At 43.1% G+C, this 18267-nt stretch overlaps 1 protein-coding gene across 1 annotated transcript; it reads right to left on the reverse strand.

Annotated features, from left to right (window-relative positions):
• Positions 1 to 8559: 8559 nt before the first annotated feature.
• On the reverse strand, positions 8560 to 13899 carry LOC100765376 (leucine-rich repeat neuronal protein 4-like). The gene is given in 4 exon segments (XM_027434004.1): positions 8560 to 8862; positions 8865 to 9274; positions 9277 to 9736; positions 13858 to 13899. Coding segments are annotated over 4 exon segments (1215 nt in total).
• Between the last annotated feature and the right edge of the window lie 4368 nt (positions 13900 to 18267).

Raw genomic sequence — 18267 nt, forward strand, 5'->3', positions numbered from 1 at the left:
CCAAACTTAAGAATAAAAGGTATGAAAGAAGGTGAAGAAATCCAACTAAAAGGCACAGAAAACATATTCAACAAAATCATAGATTAAAACTTTCCCAACCTAAAGAAAGACATGCCAATGAAAGTATAAGAAGTTTACAGAACACCAAATAGAGAGGACAATTTTCTTTACAGTTATCACTTACCAAAATGGAATCAAGAACAGATAAGCAACTTAAACAGACCTATAACCTCTAAGGAAATAGAAGCAGTCATCAAACGTCTCCCAACCAAAAAAAAAAAAAGCCAAGGGACAGATGGATTCACTGCAGAATTCTACCAGAAATTCAAAGCAGTGCTAATACTAATACTCCTCAAATTGTTCCACACAATAGAAGCAGAAGGGACATTACCAAACTCTTTTTACAAGGCTACCATAACCTTGTTACCCAAGCCACACAAAGACACAACTAAGAAAGAGAACTACAGACCAATACACCTCATGAAGATTGATGCAAAAATTCTCAATAAAATATTGGCAAATCAAACCCAAGAACACATCAGAGAAATCATCTACCATACCAAGTAGGCTTCACCCCAGGGATGCAAGGATGTTCAACATACGAAAATCCATCAATATAATCCACAATATAAACAGACTGAGGAAAAAAACCACATGATCATCCCACTAGAGATAACAGGAACATACCTCAACATAATAAAAGCAATATACAGCAAGCCAACATCCAACAACAAATTAAATAGAAAGAAACACTATCCAATTCCTCTAAAATCAGGGACAAGAAAAGGCTGACCTCTCTCTCCATACCTCTTCAATATTGTCCTGGAAGTCCTAGCTAGAGCAATGAGACAACAAAAGGAGATCAAGGGAATACAAATTGGAAATGAAGAAGTCAAACTCTCACTATTTCCAGACGATATGATAGTCTACATTAGTAACCCAAAAAACTCTACCAGTGAACTCCTACAGCTGATAAACAACTTCAGCAAAGTGGCAGGATGCAAGATTAACTAAAAAATTCCGAAGCTCTACTATATTCCGAAGATATTCACCAACTCCACATCTGACAGAGGGCTGATTTCCAAAATATACAAAGAATTCAAGAATGTATTTTTCAAAACACCAAACAACCCAATTAAAAAGTGTGGTACGGAACTAAATAGACAATTCTCAATATAGGAATCTAAAATGGCTGAAAGACACATAAGAAAGTATTCAACATCCTTAGCTATCAGGGAAATGCAAATCAAAACAACTCTGAGATACCCATCTTACTACTGTCAGAATGGCCAAAATCAAAAACACCAATGACAGTTTATGCTGGAGAGGATGTGGAGAAAGGGGAACACTCCTCCACTACTGCTGGGAGTGCCAACTTGTACAGCCACTTTGGAAATCAGTATGGCATGTCCTCAAGAAAATGGGAATGAGTTTACCACAAGATCCAGCAATTCCACTCTTAGGCATAGAACCAAAAGAAGCACATTCCTACAACAAGGATTCATAACAGCACGTTCAACGATGTTCATAGCAGCATTATTTGTAATACCCAGAACCTGAAAGCAACCTAGATGCCCCTCAACTGAAGACTGGATGGAGAAGATGTGGTACAATTACACACTGGAGTACTACTCAGCATAAAAAACCCAATGGAATCTTGAAATTTGCAAGAAAAGGGATGGAACTAGGAGAAATTCTGAGAGAGGTAACCCAGTCACAGAAAGACAAACGTGGCATGTATTCACTCATATGTGGATTTTAGTCATAGAGTAAAGATTACCAGTCTACAATCTACACTGCCAGAGAAGCAAGTAAACAAGGAGGACCCTAAGAGAGACATATATAGTACCCTGAAGAAGGGGAAAGGGGTAAGATCTCCTGAGCAAATTGGGAGCAAGGGGGAGGAGCTAGGGGAATGAGAAGGGGAGATGAGGAATGGTGAGGACATGAGGGAGCAAAAAGGTTGAGTCAGGGGAAGAATAGAAAACAATCAGAAAGGAGATACCATAATAGAGGGAGACATTTTAGGTTTACAGAGAAATCAGGGACTAGGGAAAGTCTGGAGATCTACAAAGATGACACCAACTAACAATCTAAGTAACAGAGGTGAGGCTACTCCCCTGTAAATGACCTCCCCTGATAATGAGGTTGATGACTGTCTTATAAGCTATCCTATATCCTTCATTCAGCAGCTTGTGGAAGTAGAAGCAGACACCCACAACTAATCACTGAACTGAACTGGAATCCAGATGCAGAGAAGAACGAGTGATGAGCACATTGGTCCAGACCAGGCTGGTGAACCCCACAGAAACAGCTGACCTGAACAATGGGGAGCTCTTGGTCCCCAGACTGATAGCTGGGATACCAGCATGGAACTGATCCAGATCCCAGGAACATGGGTTTCAGTGAGGAGACCTCGGAAATCTACAAGACCTCCTATAGTAGTAGTTCAGTACTTATCCCTAGTATAGGTGTGGACTTTGGGAGCCCATTTCACATAGAGGGATACTCCCTGAGCCAAGATACATGGGGATGGGCCTAGGCCCTATCCCAAAGGATATGATAGACTCTGATGACACCCTATGGAAGGCCTCACCCTCCCTGGGGAGCAGAAAAGATATGTGATAGGTATGGCTTTCAGTTGGAGAGGGGTGGTAGGAAAGGAGGGGAGGGAGAGGGAACTGGGATTGACATGTAAAACAATCTTGTTTCTAATTCAAAAAAAAAAAGAATTGGGGCTTATAGACAATTTAGATAAGTCAACTTCTAACACAGGAAGGAGGGATTAATGTCGAGCACAATGTCATCAACATTTTCCTAGAGCTGTACAGGCTGTTGTTGGTGTAAACCAGACCAGACTCAATTATAAGAATCCACTTAAGCTTTCTGCAGACTTAGTTGTAGCCACCTTGTAAGTCATTCAAAGTTTTGTCATGTATAAATTATTTTTAATAAAATACATAAATACTTTCTGTGTTATGCCAGTTTATAATATAACTTGGCTCTTCTTGCCATGATCATGTGACAGAGAAGGATATTCTACCAAGCACATCCAGGAGTCATAAACATTACAAGCTGTAGTCACCAATGATGGGCTTTCCAAACTTGCAACAAAGTAAACATGCAAGATATGAGGTGTTTGATAAGGGAGCATGAACTCTAACATTGGGAAAGGGTTTCAAAGCCCCTGTGGGCCAGCTGGTGGATGACTAGAGCATAGCTGACTGTTGGGTAACTCTCTGAGCTCTTCCATGGAGACTGTCCAATCTCACTTGGAGCAGAGGCACTGCAGGATCTAAACAGTAATGGAAGAGACTAAAGGACGAACAAACAAATGTCCATGCAAATGACGAGTGGCAAGATGCTAATGGAGATGGAATCATTTTGGTGGATGTGGCACAAAGAGTAGGTAAACAAGTCCTAAGAGGATGAAAGTCAAGCTATGAAACAGAGACCAAATAGTCAGCAAAGTGCTGTTCACTCCACACTTTCTAATCAGCACTTGGTGGCTTCTCAAGAGGGCGAGTTGCTTCGGTTTAGTAGTGTGGCCACTGGCAGAGTCTTCATAATCCAAGTATGACCCCATACTCACACCCATATGGTCAACACTACTGGGACACAGTAGATTTTTTTTTTTTAATTATTGAATGTGAACATGAGGTTGGGAAGGAGCTATGGTAGAACAGCGTTGGGAAGAGCTAGAGGGGAGACTGGGGGGTGGACATGATCAAGATACACAGTACATGCATATGAAACCTTCAAAAAACCAATAAAAATACAAATATTGGGGTTTTTATTGGTCTGTCTGTATCTTGCTGTTGTTTTTACTTTCAATCATTATGGGTGAGGGTGGCCACAGTTTTGCTGATGACGCTATACTTCTAAAGCTTCTACATGTCCCCGGACAACCACAACAGCTGGGAGCCAAGTGTTCAGACAAGTGAACCTACGGAGACGGCTCGCAGGCACACCACAACAGAAATGTTGCAGGTTTTAGACCATCATTTATTATCTTTAGAAGCCTTTTTCCTGAATGGTGAAGCTGGGACCACGGTTGTTCACAGAACATGGTTTGATGTGCTAAATCCTGCATGATATGACTTCCTGCTGTGGCCTGGAACCAGGCAATCATCAGAGAGGTTAGCTGAGGAAAGGAGAGAGTGGAAGCGCCCACATTGCAATGCTTGCCTTCACCCCCGTGTCTTTCCTCCTCCTCTCCATACAGCAGATGGAATTAGATGGGGTTCTGGTGTGTGAGAGTAAAACTCACAGCCCTGGCTCTACCAGCCTCACAATCAGGGTGATGTCACTTAAACCCTAAACTTCAATTTTCTCACTGTAAATTGAAGATTGAAACATGCTTTTGAAATATGGGGAGACAGACAAGAAATACTGTCTGTCAGATGTGATAATTAGTGAGTTTCAGGTGTTGTTTTCCAGGGGAGGTGGGATACGACAGGACTGGGGAGGTCAAATTCACCAGCGGACACTGGTGTCACCCTGGCGTACTCAGAGCACTCACACTATCTAGACACAGCAAGGGGATGGAGTTGTGTTTCTCTGGAGTCGGTTTGAAGTGGAGGCTGGTTGAGAGAAGGTGTCTGTGGACCTGAAAACACAACTCTGCTGTGAGGGAGAGTTGGTCGTCTTCCATGGGGGCAGACCAGCATGCCTCAGTCCAAATGAATAACCTGAGAGCCAGATACAGAGGACTTGGAACAGTCCTCGGGATATAGAGAAGTGGATACCATGATCTCATGGTCATGGCTGTGCCTTTACGCATTAGTTCTCCCCTCTCTTGGTAGAATACAGAAGAAAGAGCAAAGGAGCTGCTCTGGATGCTGTGCCCCCATGGGCTGAGGTAGCTGCACGTCTAGATGGCATGGTGGGAGGAAGCACAATCCACTGAACTCAACATCCTCACTGTTAAGCAAAGCCGAAAGCTCTCCAGTCTGCTCTGGAGTCTGAGCATCTGGGACAACCCACTGAGGGACAGACAATTGGAAACTCATTTTTGGCTTGTTTGGATCTTGCTTTAGAACCACCTGCCATTGTCTACTTCCTAAGGGATGGATCATTGTGCATCCAGGTGTAATGAGGATAATATGTCCCACAATGCACCAGGTGGGTCCAAAGATATCACAAACTCTCAGCAGGTCCCCGGTGACCCAAAAGTGCAGTGCTGCTTCTTTGTCTAGAAATAACAGGATTATTGGCGAGGTGCCATGACAAAGAACATTTCACCCCAGGTAAATGATCTAGGCATTTCCCTCTGCCAAATCTGTGGGGTTTGAAAGGTGACCTGAAGGAAGTCCAATGCCTATTCATAAAGAATGGAAGGGTGACACATTAAGGACTAACATCCCTTTGGATGGGGTCTGTCAACTAATGCTGTTTGCTGGAGGGTCATCAGCACTGGCTGGAGAGGCTACATGGGAATACATACAATCTGGGCCCGGCAGGTGCATTCCAAGAGACAAGTAACTCCTGCGCTCACCCACCTGAGGGGATAAGCTTATCCACATCACTCCCCTACATAACACCATCAGTGTTCTTTATTAGAAAGTGGCATGTTTGCTGTGGAATCCCCGTCTCAAGTCTGTGCTTCCTCCCTGCTCTGGTTTCTTCTATAATTTTTGACATCACTCTGATTTTCAAATTCTCTTCTCAGCCTCCAGAATAAACATGTTGACCTGCATTTACTGACTTTATAGAACACTGAAGTCAGATCTGAGCTTCAGGAAGTACTGTGAATCTCTGTGTCTAGCTCCATCCTCATGGCTGAGAAGCCTTAATGCTGTCAGTGAGAGTCCCCAGGGCTCTGCTTAGCCCCCAGTGCTGGGCATTCGCTGACAAGACTCCCAAACCCTCAAATCTTCACCTGCCCACGCAGGCTCTTCTCTCTAGGGAAGTGTAGGCAAAATACAACCCTTCCGTCTCTTGTTGTCAGTAAAGCTTTATGGTGACACATCCATACTCATTTTTAAATTGACTATTACTACCTTCTTTCTGTCTGTCAGAGAGACTGGTGGACAAAGCAACTTAAGAAATTTATTGTCTGACAGCTAGTTGAGGATCTATTGGCACTCAGTGGTTTTTGAAGGAGGGAGAGTCAGTTTTCTGCAGGAATGCAGTGCCTAGGAGGGTTCCCATGCTACACTCATGCACCCTGATAGAAATGGCATTCACACTGGAATGCGCACATTCCCAGGGAGCTTATACACTAAACGCTGAGGTGTAGAAGAAAACATCATAAATTACATCGAACTTGATATCATCCTTTAGGAATCAGTGCTTTTGCTTGCAAAAACATATATATTAATTTAATATTAATTATGGCATGGCATGTAATTAGTGTTAGAGAATTTCAGAAATTTCTTCAATTATATTACTATACAACATATAGTCATAGTTGCTCATAATCAAATAATTATATTATGACTAATTATAACATATTACATAACTATATAGAATTCATTGAAATGTATTAATGTTTTAGATATTAATAGCTACAGTAAGTGCTAAAGTTATAGAACACTTATTATATGCTACTGTTTAAAATGATTCACAGAGACCGGAGACATCGCTCAGTGGGTGAAAGAACTGCCTGCTCCTGCAGAAGGTCTAGGATGAGTCTCAAGCACCTACATGATTGCTCACAACCATTTATAATTCCAGTTCTGGGTTATGCGATGCCCTCTTCTGACCTCTGTGGGTACCACCCTTGCGCATGGTATACATATATACAAGCCGGCAAAACACTCATGCAAATAATGTAAATAATTCTAAAAATGACTCATAGGTAATAACTAGTCTAAAGTCACTGTACGTGTTAAAGATTATTTCCGCTCTTGTCTTATAGATGCAGAAACTAAAGCACCTGGGTTATAGAACTACCAAGGTCTGTAACAAACATGGGGCAGCTCTGAGCTCCAAACCCAGAGAGTCTCACTCCTGACTCCACACTGAAAAAGAGTTCCTTCAAATTCAGACAGCTATGTTTTCAATAAACATGCATACATGGATGAAGGTCATAGACACAAACATTTTTTTGCAGTGTGAGTATGCTGTTAGGTGTCTGCCAAGTGTCTGGGGCTACTCCCCAATGCATCTGACAGAAACTTGCAGACAGCTATTAAATCTCGAGCGACGCTAGTATGGGTCTGCTAGCACCCACAGAACCACCTGACCTTTGTGGGTTTTAATCATTCAGTTTCATCAGACCTTAACTAGGCAAACCATGAGCTTAACCTTGTTTATGAGTGTTTGTTAGCTCCTGGTCCATGATACCGGAGCCACTTGCCTTTCCCCAATCTTCTTATAGTGTATGGTTTTGAGATGGCATACCCGTGATCTGGGCCTCACACACTTCAGGTCTAATGCAAGCAAGGAAGAATTCACCCATAGAAACATTTGAGAGCTGCCTTCAGATTGCTGAGTGGGTGAGAGAGGGAACATTTCCACATCCTCATTGTGTTTCTCCATTCTCCCTGGGCTCTCATTTTCAAAGCTGATGCTGTGTGGGCAGGAGGATTGGGGTTGGCTTGCAAAAGGAACAAAAATGATGTTTGAAATTAGCCTCAATTCACACCAGCAACTAAACATTGAAACAGTCAGCTGAAGACTCCTCAAGGGTTTAGTTGTCTGTGGTACATGGGCTTTGGCCTCATGCCTTCCCATGCAATGCAGGTGAGAATCACTTCAATGGGCCAGGCTGGCCATCTAAACATAGCTGTTTGAATTTGAAAGAACTTTTTTCTGATTGAGAAAAAGACAAGGTTTCACTTCCGCAGAGATGCCTCTAGTGTCTTCCTTCCGCTATTAACTGTGTGTTTATTGAATGAGGACCTGTATCCCTGTTGAACTGAGTTTGAAGCATGGGGCTGAGACAGAATATTCACTTCAGTATTTAATTACAGTCTACTCTCTTCCAACTGAGAGGCAAATAGCAATAGCAATACCTCAGCTTGGTGTCTATGCTGGTGAAGAAGGCAGGTGGACAGTGAGCAACAGGTGCCGGGAACAGATCTTCATACTGTGCCATCTCTCTTATTGCCATATCTCAGTATGTTAATGATGGTAAGAACTCTCTGCTGCTGTATTAGCTATCGACTGATGCTGTGATAACACACCATGATAAGGCCACTCAGAGAGGAACCAGCACAGAGACCATCATAGCAGGGAGACCTGGCAGCAAGTACATGAGGAAGACAGAACTGAGAGCTCCCGTCTTCAACAACAAGCACCCAGTGGAGAGCAACCTGCATGAGGGGTGAGACAATACATACCATAGCCTGCCCCCAAGGACATACTTGCTCCAGCAAGGTTATACTTTCTAAATTTTCAAACAATGTCACTAACTTGGGACCAAATGTTCAAATATCTGAGCCTATGGAGGACATTCTCATTCCACCCCAAGTATTAATTTGCTCAAATTTCTTTTTTTTTTCAAATACTGGTCTGTTGTTTAATTTGGTCACTAGAGATTAACCCAAAGCCTCAAATGTGTCTGATTTTCATGTTGGGGACAAACCCAAGGCCTTGTGCGTAGGGAAGTCACTACCACTGAGCTACTTCCTCAGCCCCAGCTGGGGTTTTGAAGGCCACCAGGTCTGTATCATAGTACTGCCTGTGTGACTTCCAGCAATGCCTCCAGAGACACACAGACAGCACCAGGGTGCAAACTAGTAACAGTCCACTCGAGGCACACAGTCCCCAGAAGATGACCACAGAGCTGGGCTTGGTTGTGAAGGTGGCACATGACCTCTTCCAGCCTGAGGTCCGCTGCTGGCTCAGACCAGTCCTGTTGGCTGCCTGTATGCACACATGGTAGGTGGTACTTGGTGACAGCTTGTACAGGGGGGGTGCTGTCGGGCTGTAGCATAGATGTCCACTACTGACTGGTTCCCAGATTTTCCTGCTGTCAGGTAGTTGATCTGGTATGAGTGCACCACTGAGTTGGGGGCACACCAATGGATGAGCATTGATGTGTCTGTCATTTCTGAAACCCCCTGCAGCTTGGGAGGCTCTGGGATGGTATCTTCCCCACTGAGACCAGGGCGGTGGCATCTGAAGTGTCTCTGTAACTCTGCACGTGGGGTCTGCAGACGCTTGCAGGGGTGGTAATCGCAAGAGACATCCTGGTGAGGTGCTACCACCTGACCGTGAGTCTCATCCTCCTCGCTCTCATCATCTAACAGCATGACCGGAATCTCATCCTGTGGAGGCTGTACGAGGAGAGCTTTGGTGGTGGCTTGTGTCCTCCGGTTGGTTTAGACATGCTTCTGGGGTCTGGTGAAGTAGGCAAGGGTCTGAGGTGTTTGCCAAGCAGTGTGGTGGGGGCAGGGGAGATACTGGGCTCGAGGATATGTGTGACCATCTGCTCTGCCCCTGTGCTGGCAGCACCAGGCAGAGTCTTGGAGGGATGGTAAATTGTCACTGAGTCAGAAGTGGACCGAGCAGTTTCCTCTGAAGTACCGCTATGCATCCATGACCCATGTGTCAGAGAAGCCGTGGTGTGGGAGGGGACCCTGGTGATATTTTGTTGGCCTCCTCCAGACTGAGCAGATGGGGTTGTGCTCTGCCCAATGGAAGGCCCCTGTGTCCGTGGTGCAGAAACTGGATGATCAAAGTGGGGCGGGTTTGAAGCCAGGAGGGTGGTCCTTTGGTCTGGCCTGCACACATCAGATAGCTGGACGAGAGAGAGAGGACCAGAGAAGGGGTCCTTGGATCGTGTCTAACCAAAAGCAGACAGTTTTCTTCTGTTTATGAATGTATATGAATATATATATATATATATATATTTATATATATATATATATATGTGTGTTTATATGGGAACACCCATGTGCACATGTGTGTGTGGAGGTCAGAGGTGAGCATCATATGTCTTCCTGAATTGGTCTTCACTTTACGTTTTAAGACAGGTTCTCACTGAGCCTGGAGCTAACCAACTTGACTAGACTGGCTGACCAGTGAGCCCCAGAGATCCTCCTGTCTCTTCCTCCCCACCACTGAGATTACAGGAGCACTGATTATAGTTCATAAAAATATTTCAATGAGTTTGAAGTGTAAAAGCATGTGATATAATCACCACGCACACACACACACACACACACACACACACCTTTGTGGGCTTATTTCTGTTTGTGATAAAAATACATTACCATGAAATCTACCCGAACACAATTTGACTGCACAGTAGTGTATGGCTAGCTACAGCCCCCAGAGTGATACAGGAGGTGTCTAAACTTATCCATGTCCAAGAACTAAAACTTGAGTGTCACAGCAAGAATTTCATGTGCTTCAATCATATAAACCTTTATAGCACTGTGTAGTGGGAGGCACGGAACAGATTTCCAGGGCATCACTGCTGGGCATCTGACAGCTGGAGCTGTGTATTTATGCACAGGTGGTATTCCACAAACAAGACTCTTAAAAACATACTTGTAGTACACACACACACACACACACACACACACACACACACACACACACACAGTGCTTAATTTCCAGAAAGGTTGACAGCAGACAGTTAATTTACAAGCATATCACAAGTTCATTTGTAACAGGTAGAAGGTTAACTTTGTAAGTTGGTCTGTCAGCCAGAGAAAGGCCTAAGTCCTAGAGTTCAAGCTCTTAATCTTGGCCATGATCACAATGCACATCTAATGAAATCGGCACACCTACAGAGCAAGTGTACCACACAATCCCTTTCAGCCAATCATGAGCTGCCATTTGAAACATCTGAGTCTCCACTAGGAAGAAAACGGCTAAGTTTTACTTGTGGCCATTGGAGGGTGAATGACTTGTGATTTGCTTGCCTTGGTAAGCCTTGGAGTTGAAACTGTGTTCTCAATCACTCTTCCCTCAGCAGCTCACCATGACAGGTAACTGGTTCCTGTTAAAATTCCCAGAGCTGATCTGCTAGCTATCCTAGAGAAGGACAGCTTTAATCAGACCATGACCCAGTTTTCCCCTGGGCAGAAACTATCTGCTATGGTTTGGATCTTGAATATTTCAAGGGGTGTTCACATATTAGATGCTTAGGAATATCTAGAGCTCTGGGGACTTGGGGCCTAATGGGAAGTCCTCAGGTCACTGGGAGCTGGCCCTGATGTTGGCTGCAGGACCTGAGCCATTCCTCTTCTTTGGTCTTTCAACTCATAGTAGACTTTATGAATGAAACATGTGCTAGAACCTCCAAAACTAACTCAGAGAAATTTTTCTCATTATAAAGTTGATTATCTCTAGTATAATGTCTGAGACCTGACTAACACACCATTTAACTATTTAAACTCAGTGGGAGGAATAATTCTATGGTGAATGTAGCTGAAAGATAAACATGGATTTATTAAATATGGATTTATGGAAACATTGAAACATTAAGATGCATTCCTGACTTCTTGAAAATGTCGTATCTTACTACTTAACATTTTAAATTTTTTCTGGTAGAGTAACTCAGCTAGTGCCCTCGGTGGTTTTCAGCTTGGGCAGTGGCAGTAAGTAGAAAGGACATTGTTTAGGATGCTTGTGAATGTGGTCTAGCCACAGAATATTCAAGGAAGAATCTGGGAGCTGTGGGGCTGAGATAAGGGGGGTCTTCTCTATTCCCTTTCTCCCTCTTCCCAACTCTCCTTTTCCCTGCAGACACAGCTCACCATTCACCATCCAAGAATGACTAAAGCTCATAGCTCCATGGCTTACACATATCATTCCTCTGGATACCACCATAGCCTTTCTCCAAGTTCAAATGAACAATGAAATCCTTGCAAAACTCATCACATGCTAGTCATTGTTATGGTGGAATTTCAGCGCCTTCAGGGCTGATAATCCTGTGTGTCCAATATTGACTACACTCTGTCTTGTCACATTAACAAAGTTGTTACAAACTAACTGCATATGTACAACCATGATTAAGTGTGCCTGCTACTCTTGAAGAGGACCAGGGTTTGGTTCCCAGCATCCACATAAGGTGGTTCACAACTGCCTGGGACTTCAGCTCCAAAGTATCTGATGCTCTTTGTTGGATTTAGTGGGTGCCCACACACACACACACACACACACACACACACACACACACACACACACACACACACACGCACACGCACACACACACACACACACACACCACATATAATAAATATTAGAATTGTTTGATTTTACATAAGGAATTAAATCTCTGTTGAATATTTGATTCTGCAGGAGATACATCTTCATCATTTCTCAGAGTTGATCAATGCCTTGATTTCATTATCATCAATGCTAAGGATGCTACTCTGTATACATGTGTAGTATAAAATAACTGAAGTATGTTTAGGAATATTCCAGAAGTTATTAGAAATCCTTTTCCTTATCACAAGACAAAATTCAGTAAACAACTTCTGCAAAACTCTAAGTCTGCAACTCTCACAGCAACTTTTAATGTCAAACATTCCAGAACAATCCGAGCCAAAGACATATCACCCGCCACAGCCTGAGGTCTGGTGGGGAGAACATCAGAAGTCTTTGTTTCCTCATAACTGGCCTAAGTGCTGAGAACGAGTGATGGTGAACTCATCCTTCATGAAACAACAGTGTCACCACCCCAAGGCTCAGGGCACACAGCAGAAGAAGGGGTGGAAAATGTATGAGCTTAAGAACACGGGGATGTTCAGTAAAAAGGTGTCACCTGGACAAAGCATAGCCACTGCAACCATGAACTCACTGGAGTATCTGCACAAGATCTTCACAAGGCCAGCCTCCCCAACATTCCTTCATAGGTAGGGGGAGGACGTGAGACCCAACCCTCCATGAGGACTCACTGCGAATTAACAACTGTGTGTCATGTTCTGTAATTTCCCTTGCTTGGGAAATGAGCCACCACCCATGCACAGGCATGAAACTCTAATTAAACCCAGGGGGCCACACACAGAGAAGACATGAAAGTAGAAGGGGGGTTTGTTGAGGGGAAGGGCTCCAGGGGCAGAGGAAAAGGACTGAGAAATAAGAATGGGAGGGGAAAATGACTAAAATTTATCTATGAAATTTTCAAACAATAAAATATTTCGAAGACTGTTATCTGTAATCAAAGAATTATATATTTATAAGAGGGGAAAATTCTCTCTGCACAGTAAAATTTGGTACTAATCACACACAACAGTCTTGAACCTACACCAAGGGGTTCCAAGCAGTGTCGGCTGGCATTGCCTAGTGGGACAGTATGCAAAGTGCAATGTGTGCATGCTGGGAGTTCAGAAGCAAGGCTACAGTGATGCTCCATGGGCAAACACAGGAGTGGGCTACCAGGGACATCTCTGACTTCATACATTCTATCTTAAATTGGTTTTTGGTTATTGTATTGGTCAGAAACATTTTACTGTTGCCACCCGTTTCTCCAACCTTCATACTTAGTTACACCCCTATGTGGGGCTGTCAACTACAGTTTAAGGAGGGAAGTCTGCAAACCTCACACTCAGCGTCCCGTTGGAACAAACAGATCTCCTTACTGCCCTGCTATTCTCTCACTGGGCTCTGGCACACTGACCTTTCCACCACCTCTCTGACTGATCAATGATTATCCTTTGTTCAACTGAAGAGATTTAATTTTTTGAGAAATCAATACCTGAGTACTGTATTTACATCATCTCTGTCAAAATCATAATCTCTTATTTGTTTATTATTGTTACAGATATACATCATTTTCTTAAGAGCCTTCTGCTCATTTCCCCCTCCTCCTGCGAAGCTCTTCCCAGGATATCCTCGGTGACCCTCCCTTTTCTTCCTTCAGTGTTTTGCTGAGGAAATATCTCATTAAAGAGCCCTTTCCAAAGTGCCACAGCTAATATCAACCCAGTTCATCTTTGTACTGCCTCATACTTGGATTTCCCTCAGGAATGTCTGCACCAGCATACGCTTCATGCACGTCTATCATCTGTCTCCCCAGGACTGTGTCTTCAACTTAAATCTGCTGTTTCAGCACCCTGGACAACACTCAGCAACTGGGACTCTAACGGAGGAATGAGTTGTTAAAAGGTAGTGCTCACAATTGCTTAACTTGTTTTTGAGGAATGCAGGCGATGGCCTAAACGAAAAACAAAGAATGTCATGGAGATGGGTACTCAGGATTAGAAGCTATATTCCTAGGAGAAAAGCTGCTTCGTGGGGAAACATCTCCCCCAGGGAGCTTGTGATAGTATGTATCAAATACCACCACTTTTCAATGAATACATCTATCAAATACCACCAGATTTCATTAGGATGAAATGTTTTTGCATAATCTTTTAAAACTGTACTGATCTCTTCATATCCTTTCGAAGTGCAAAGCACTAAATAGATACTTTGAAAAGCAATGAATGAAACAAAAATTGCTCACTGAGCCACAAAATGTTTATTCTCAAGGAGCTAGAATTTTGAGATTCAGTGAACCCAGTCAGAGATGAATGCAATAGTGGAAACATAATTATGCAAAAATAAAACATTTGCTATTTGTCTGAAATCGAGACTTATCTGAGCATAAGCACTCAGGTATTACAACTGGATGAGAAGACCAAGACAATGGCATCTGTTTATAGCCCTGCCTTCCATTCTCTCCTTGCCACTCTCTCTCATTGTGGAGAGGCCATTTGAGTCTGTCTCCATCCCTCAAAGATAAGGAATCCATAGAAAATTGTCATTTCAGGGCTTGCTTCTGCCTGCACATACAGTGAAGAGAAAAACCAAACAGATGAAGGTGATGCTGTGCTGGTAGCTTGGTTGGAGGTGAATTTTAAGGAAGTTGTTCTAAGCCAAGGACAGGACTGACAATCAGAGAGATGGGTTACACAAGGCCATGCAGAAGGCAGAGTGTGGAGACTCCCCCACAGCCTCCCCACATCACAGTACTCCTCTGCCAGCTCCAGTGCATGCAGCATTACTTTTCCTTTCTTTCTGGTCATTGTAAAACATCTTGGCCTCGTGGCCCTTCTCAGCTTTAAAGGCCTCTGAAGAGATCTTTAAGTGTCAATTGTTATTTACCTTTAAGATTAAAATAAGATCAACAGCAACATCTGTTCATTACATCACTTGAAGTGCCATGCCTGGGAAGCCATCATTTAAAATGATAATAACTAAGTAGCCATTTCTTGGTAAGATGAATATTTGATCAAAATAACTACATTTTCCGAAAGAGAAGAAAACAGTGAGAGGGCTAATTTCATTTTACAGATTTTAAAATATTTTTAGCAGCTGGCTGAAGATAAGACAGCCTGGTTCTCACATCTGCTGGAGCTCTTTTAGTGTTTTGTTTTGACTAAGGAACATGAAGGAACCAGGGCCTTATGGAGAGGTACAATCAGTGACAGTGGGCGACATTGATAATCTCCCAAGAAAAGCCAGTATTCTTCCTTGACTTGACAGCAGCAAGAGACAAGTGATAATTTGCTAAAAATCAGTTGTAATGTGGAAATGCAAGTTGCATTTAATAAGTTTAGCTGTATACTCACAAGAAAATAAATAAACTAATGGCATCATAGCATTTGGGGGAAAGGCTGAAATGGTTAGTGGTTTGTTGTTTGTTTGTTTGTTTTTAAAATGATACAAAATAGAGTTGACTGAAGAAAGAGAGAACTTCAGTTAAGGAATTATCTCCATCAGACTGACCTGTAAGCAAGTCTGTGGGGCATTTTCTTGATTAATCATTGATGTTGGAGGGCCCAGCCCATTGTGGGTGATGCCATCCCTGGGAAGGGGGCCCTAAGTACTATAAGAAAGCAATCTAAGAAAACCATGGGAGGCAAGGCAGCAAGCAACACTCTTTGAAGACTTCTGCATCACCCCTGTTTCCAGGTTTGTGCCTTGGGTTCTTGCCTTAGTTTCCCTTGATAAGGAACCACAATCTGTAAGCTAAAACAAACAACTTCTCTTCTGAGTTGGTTTTGGGTAGTGTCACAGCAACAGAGAATCAAGCCAGGGTAAAAGTGATGTTGAGTTCATTGGCAGAGGACACCCGGCATCATGGTAAATACTGTCAGCTTTGAAAGGCTGCAGAGAGAAAAGATGAATGGAAAGTAGCGAGATAGTGAGTTTCCCTTTCCAAAGCACAATAAGAACAAAACTACTTCAGAGGTTCGAGGTCAGGTTCAGAGAATGATTGCTCCACCTCTCAGGGCACCCTCCTCAGTTCCTCAGATCATCCCTTCTTTCTAGAGCATTCCTCACACATACTTTATTACTCACCAGCACACATAAGCACTAGTATGAGCCTGATTATGAAAATAACCAGAGAAACAGGCTTTCCCAAGGAAGGTCTGCCAAAGCTGAAGTTAAGCTTACCTATTTGTCCATCTGTCTGTCTGTTTATCCATTCATTCATCTCCCCAGAGCACTCTTTTATCTTAATACTTTGTTTGCTTTTTATATTCTTTCTGTATGTTTCCATAAAACTTACCACAACTCAATTTAATTACAGTTGTAAATGAAAGCTGCAGATGGCCAGGGGCCCGTGACTTCCTCACTCTGTGAACACTGCCCCTACTATCATAGCTCCACATGTATACAACAGACACCCAGTAAATAGTTACATGCATGATGCTCAGATTTGTTTGAATAATGTTACATAAATTCTTATCAAAAGAGGAAATATTAAAAACACTTTGTTTCTCCTTTCAAAAGTCATCCCTTTCCTCTTATGGCCTTTAAAAAGGATTAATTAAAAAATGTAACACCCCCCAACACACACTGATATCAAGAAGAGCTCATTATTTTTTCTTTCACTGTAGTTTCTTAAAGGAAAACAAGAAAAATTGTTCCAGGACTTCAGATGTAACTGAATGGCTTAAATTAATTCTCTTGTTTTAATGAGAGAGAAAAATAATTCCTTTCATATGGCTCTGAACTGTCACAGTTTTAGAATGTGCTCTTGTCCTCAAAGACAATTTGTTATAATGAAAATCCCCTCTGAGGTGGATGTGCTTTGTGTGTCCTGGGATACTGAGAGAGGGGGAAGTAGCAATTCTCCCTTCCTGTCCCACTGCCTCTCTTCTTTCCCTCTTTCCTTTTCCTCTCCCCTTAATATACATGTCTGTCTGTCTGTCTGCTTTTCTCTCTCTGCATTCCTCTCTCACTCACTCACTCCCTTCCTCCCTCCCCTTCAGGAATAGGAAACACTCATCCATTTTGCCTGGCACCCACTCTCAGTCTTTCATGAGAACACAAACAAGTGGAAGATAAGCAATAGCCAATCCAGAAAGCCCACAACCTCTGGCTACCTTTCTTGCCACCCCATTCTTTTCATTTTAAATGCCACAAGCATGTAGAGGACCTTCTCAATGGACAATGACAGCAGGGAGCATGAATAGTCCTCCCCATCTTCATGGTCATCCTTTATGCTCAGCTTCTACAACTGAGATGGTTTCCCTGTGTCTGACTTGCACATCCACCTGTCAAACATAATCTCTGGGGAGGCAGCGTTTTCCAGGCAACCATGCACACCCAGACCTGGCCTAGGGATGACAGGGCAGCCCACTGTGAAACATGATCTTAGCCAGGAGACACATGTAGCCTAGTCCCTGGATTTTCACTTCAGCATGTTTCATGGTTTTGGACAACTGCCCAGGAGAGTGAATGTCCATGATAAGAGCCAATGCGATTTACAACTGTGTGTAAATATATACATATGTGTGTGTGTGTGTGTGTGTGTGTGTGTGTGTGTGTGTGTTCTTCACATTTTCTTCCTGCACCCCTCAAACCCTCACATGCTCCCTTCTGTGGCCACAGACAGAATTCTTGTTACTAAAAACCAAGTTCAAAGGTGCAGAGCAGGTGGCTGTGAGCAGCACCCCAATTTCTGTTTAGAAATGTAAAATCTTATGGAATCTTCATCTAAACAAAGCATTCCAGATGATTCTGCTGCAGCAGATAGTAAACATTAGGCAGCTGCTTAGACATGGTCATGTTAACAACTAGGTCAAGGCAATACTGATGAAGTACCAGACAAGAAGATTGTGGGGGGAAGATAACCAAGACCATCTTCCTCGCCATACTAGAAGTGCCATGACCAACAGCAGGGGCTCTTGAGAAGATGAGTGTGGGGACATCCTCAGAATCTGAAGTTCCTGCAGTACTGACTCCAAACTGCTTCTGAACTGCTGTTGTTGAGGCATCTCTGAGTCTCACATGAGTAGATAAGATGAATTGGCCAATAACAGAAAGTAGACACAATGAGCAGACAGGATGCATTGATCAACAACAAGAAGTAGACAGGATGAATAGACAGTATACATTGGTCAACAACAGGAAGAAGATAGGATA

The sequence above is a fragment of the Cricetulus griseus genome, chromosome 8 (assembly GCF_003668045.3).
Source record: "Cricetulus griseus strain 17A/GY chromosome 8, alternate assembly CriGri-PICRH-1.0, whole genome shotgun sequence".
NCBI lineage: Eukaryota > Metazoa > Chordata > Mammalia > Rodentia > Cricetidae > Cricetulus > Cricetulus griseus.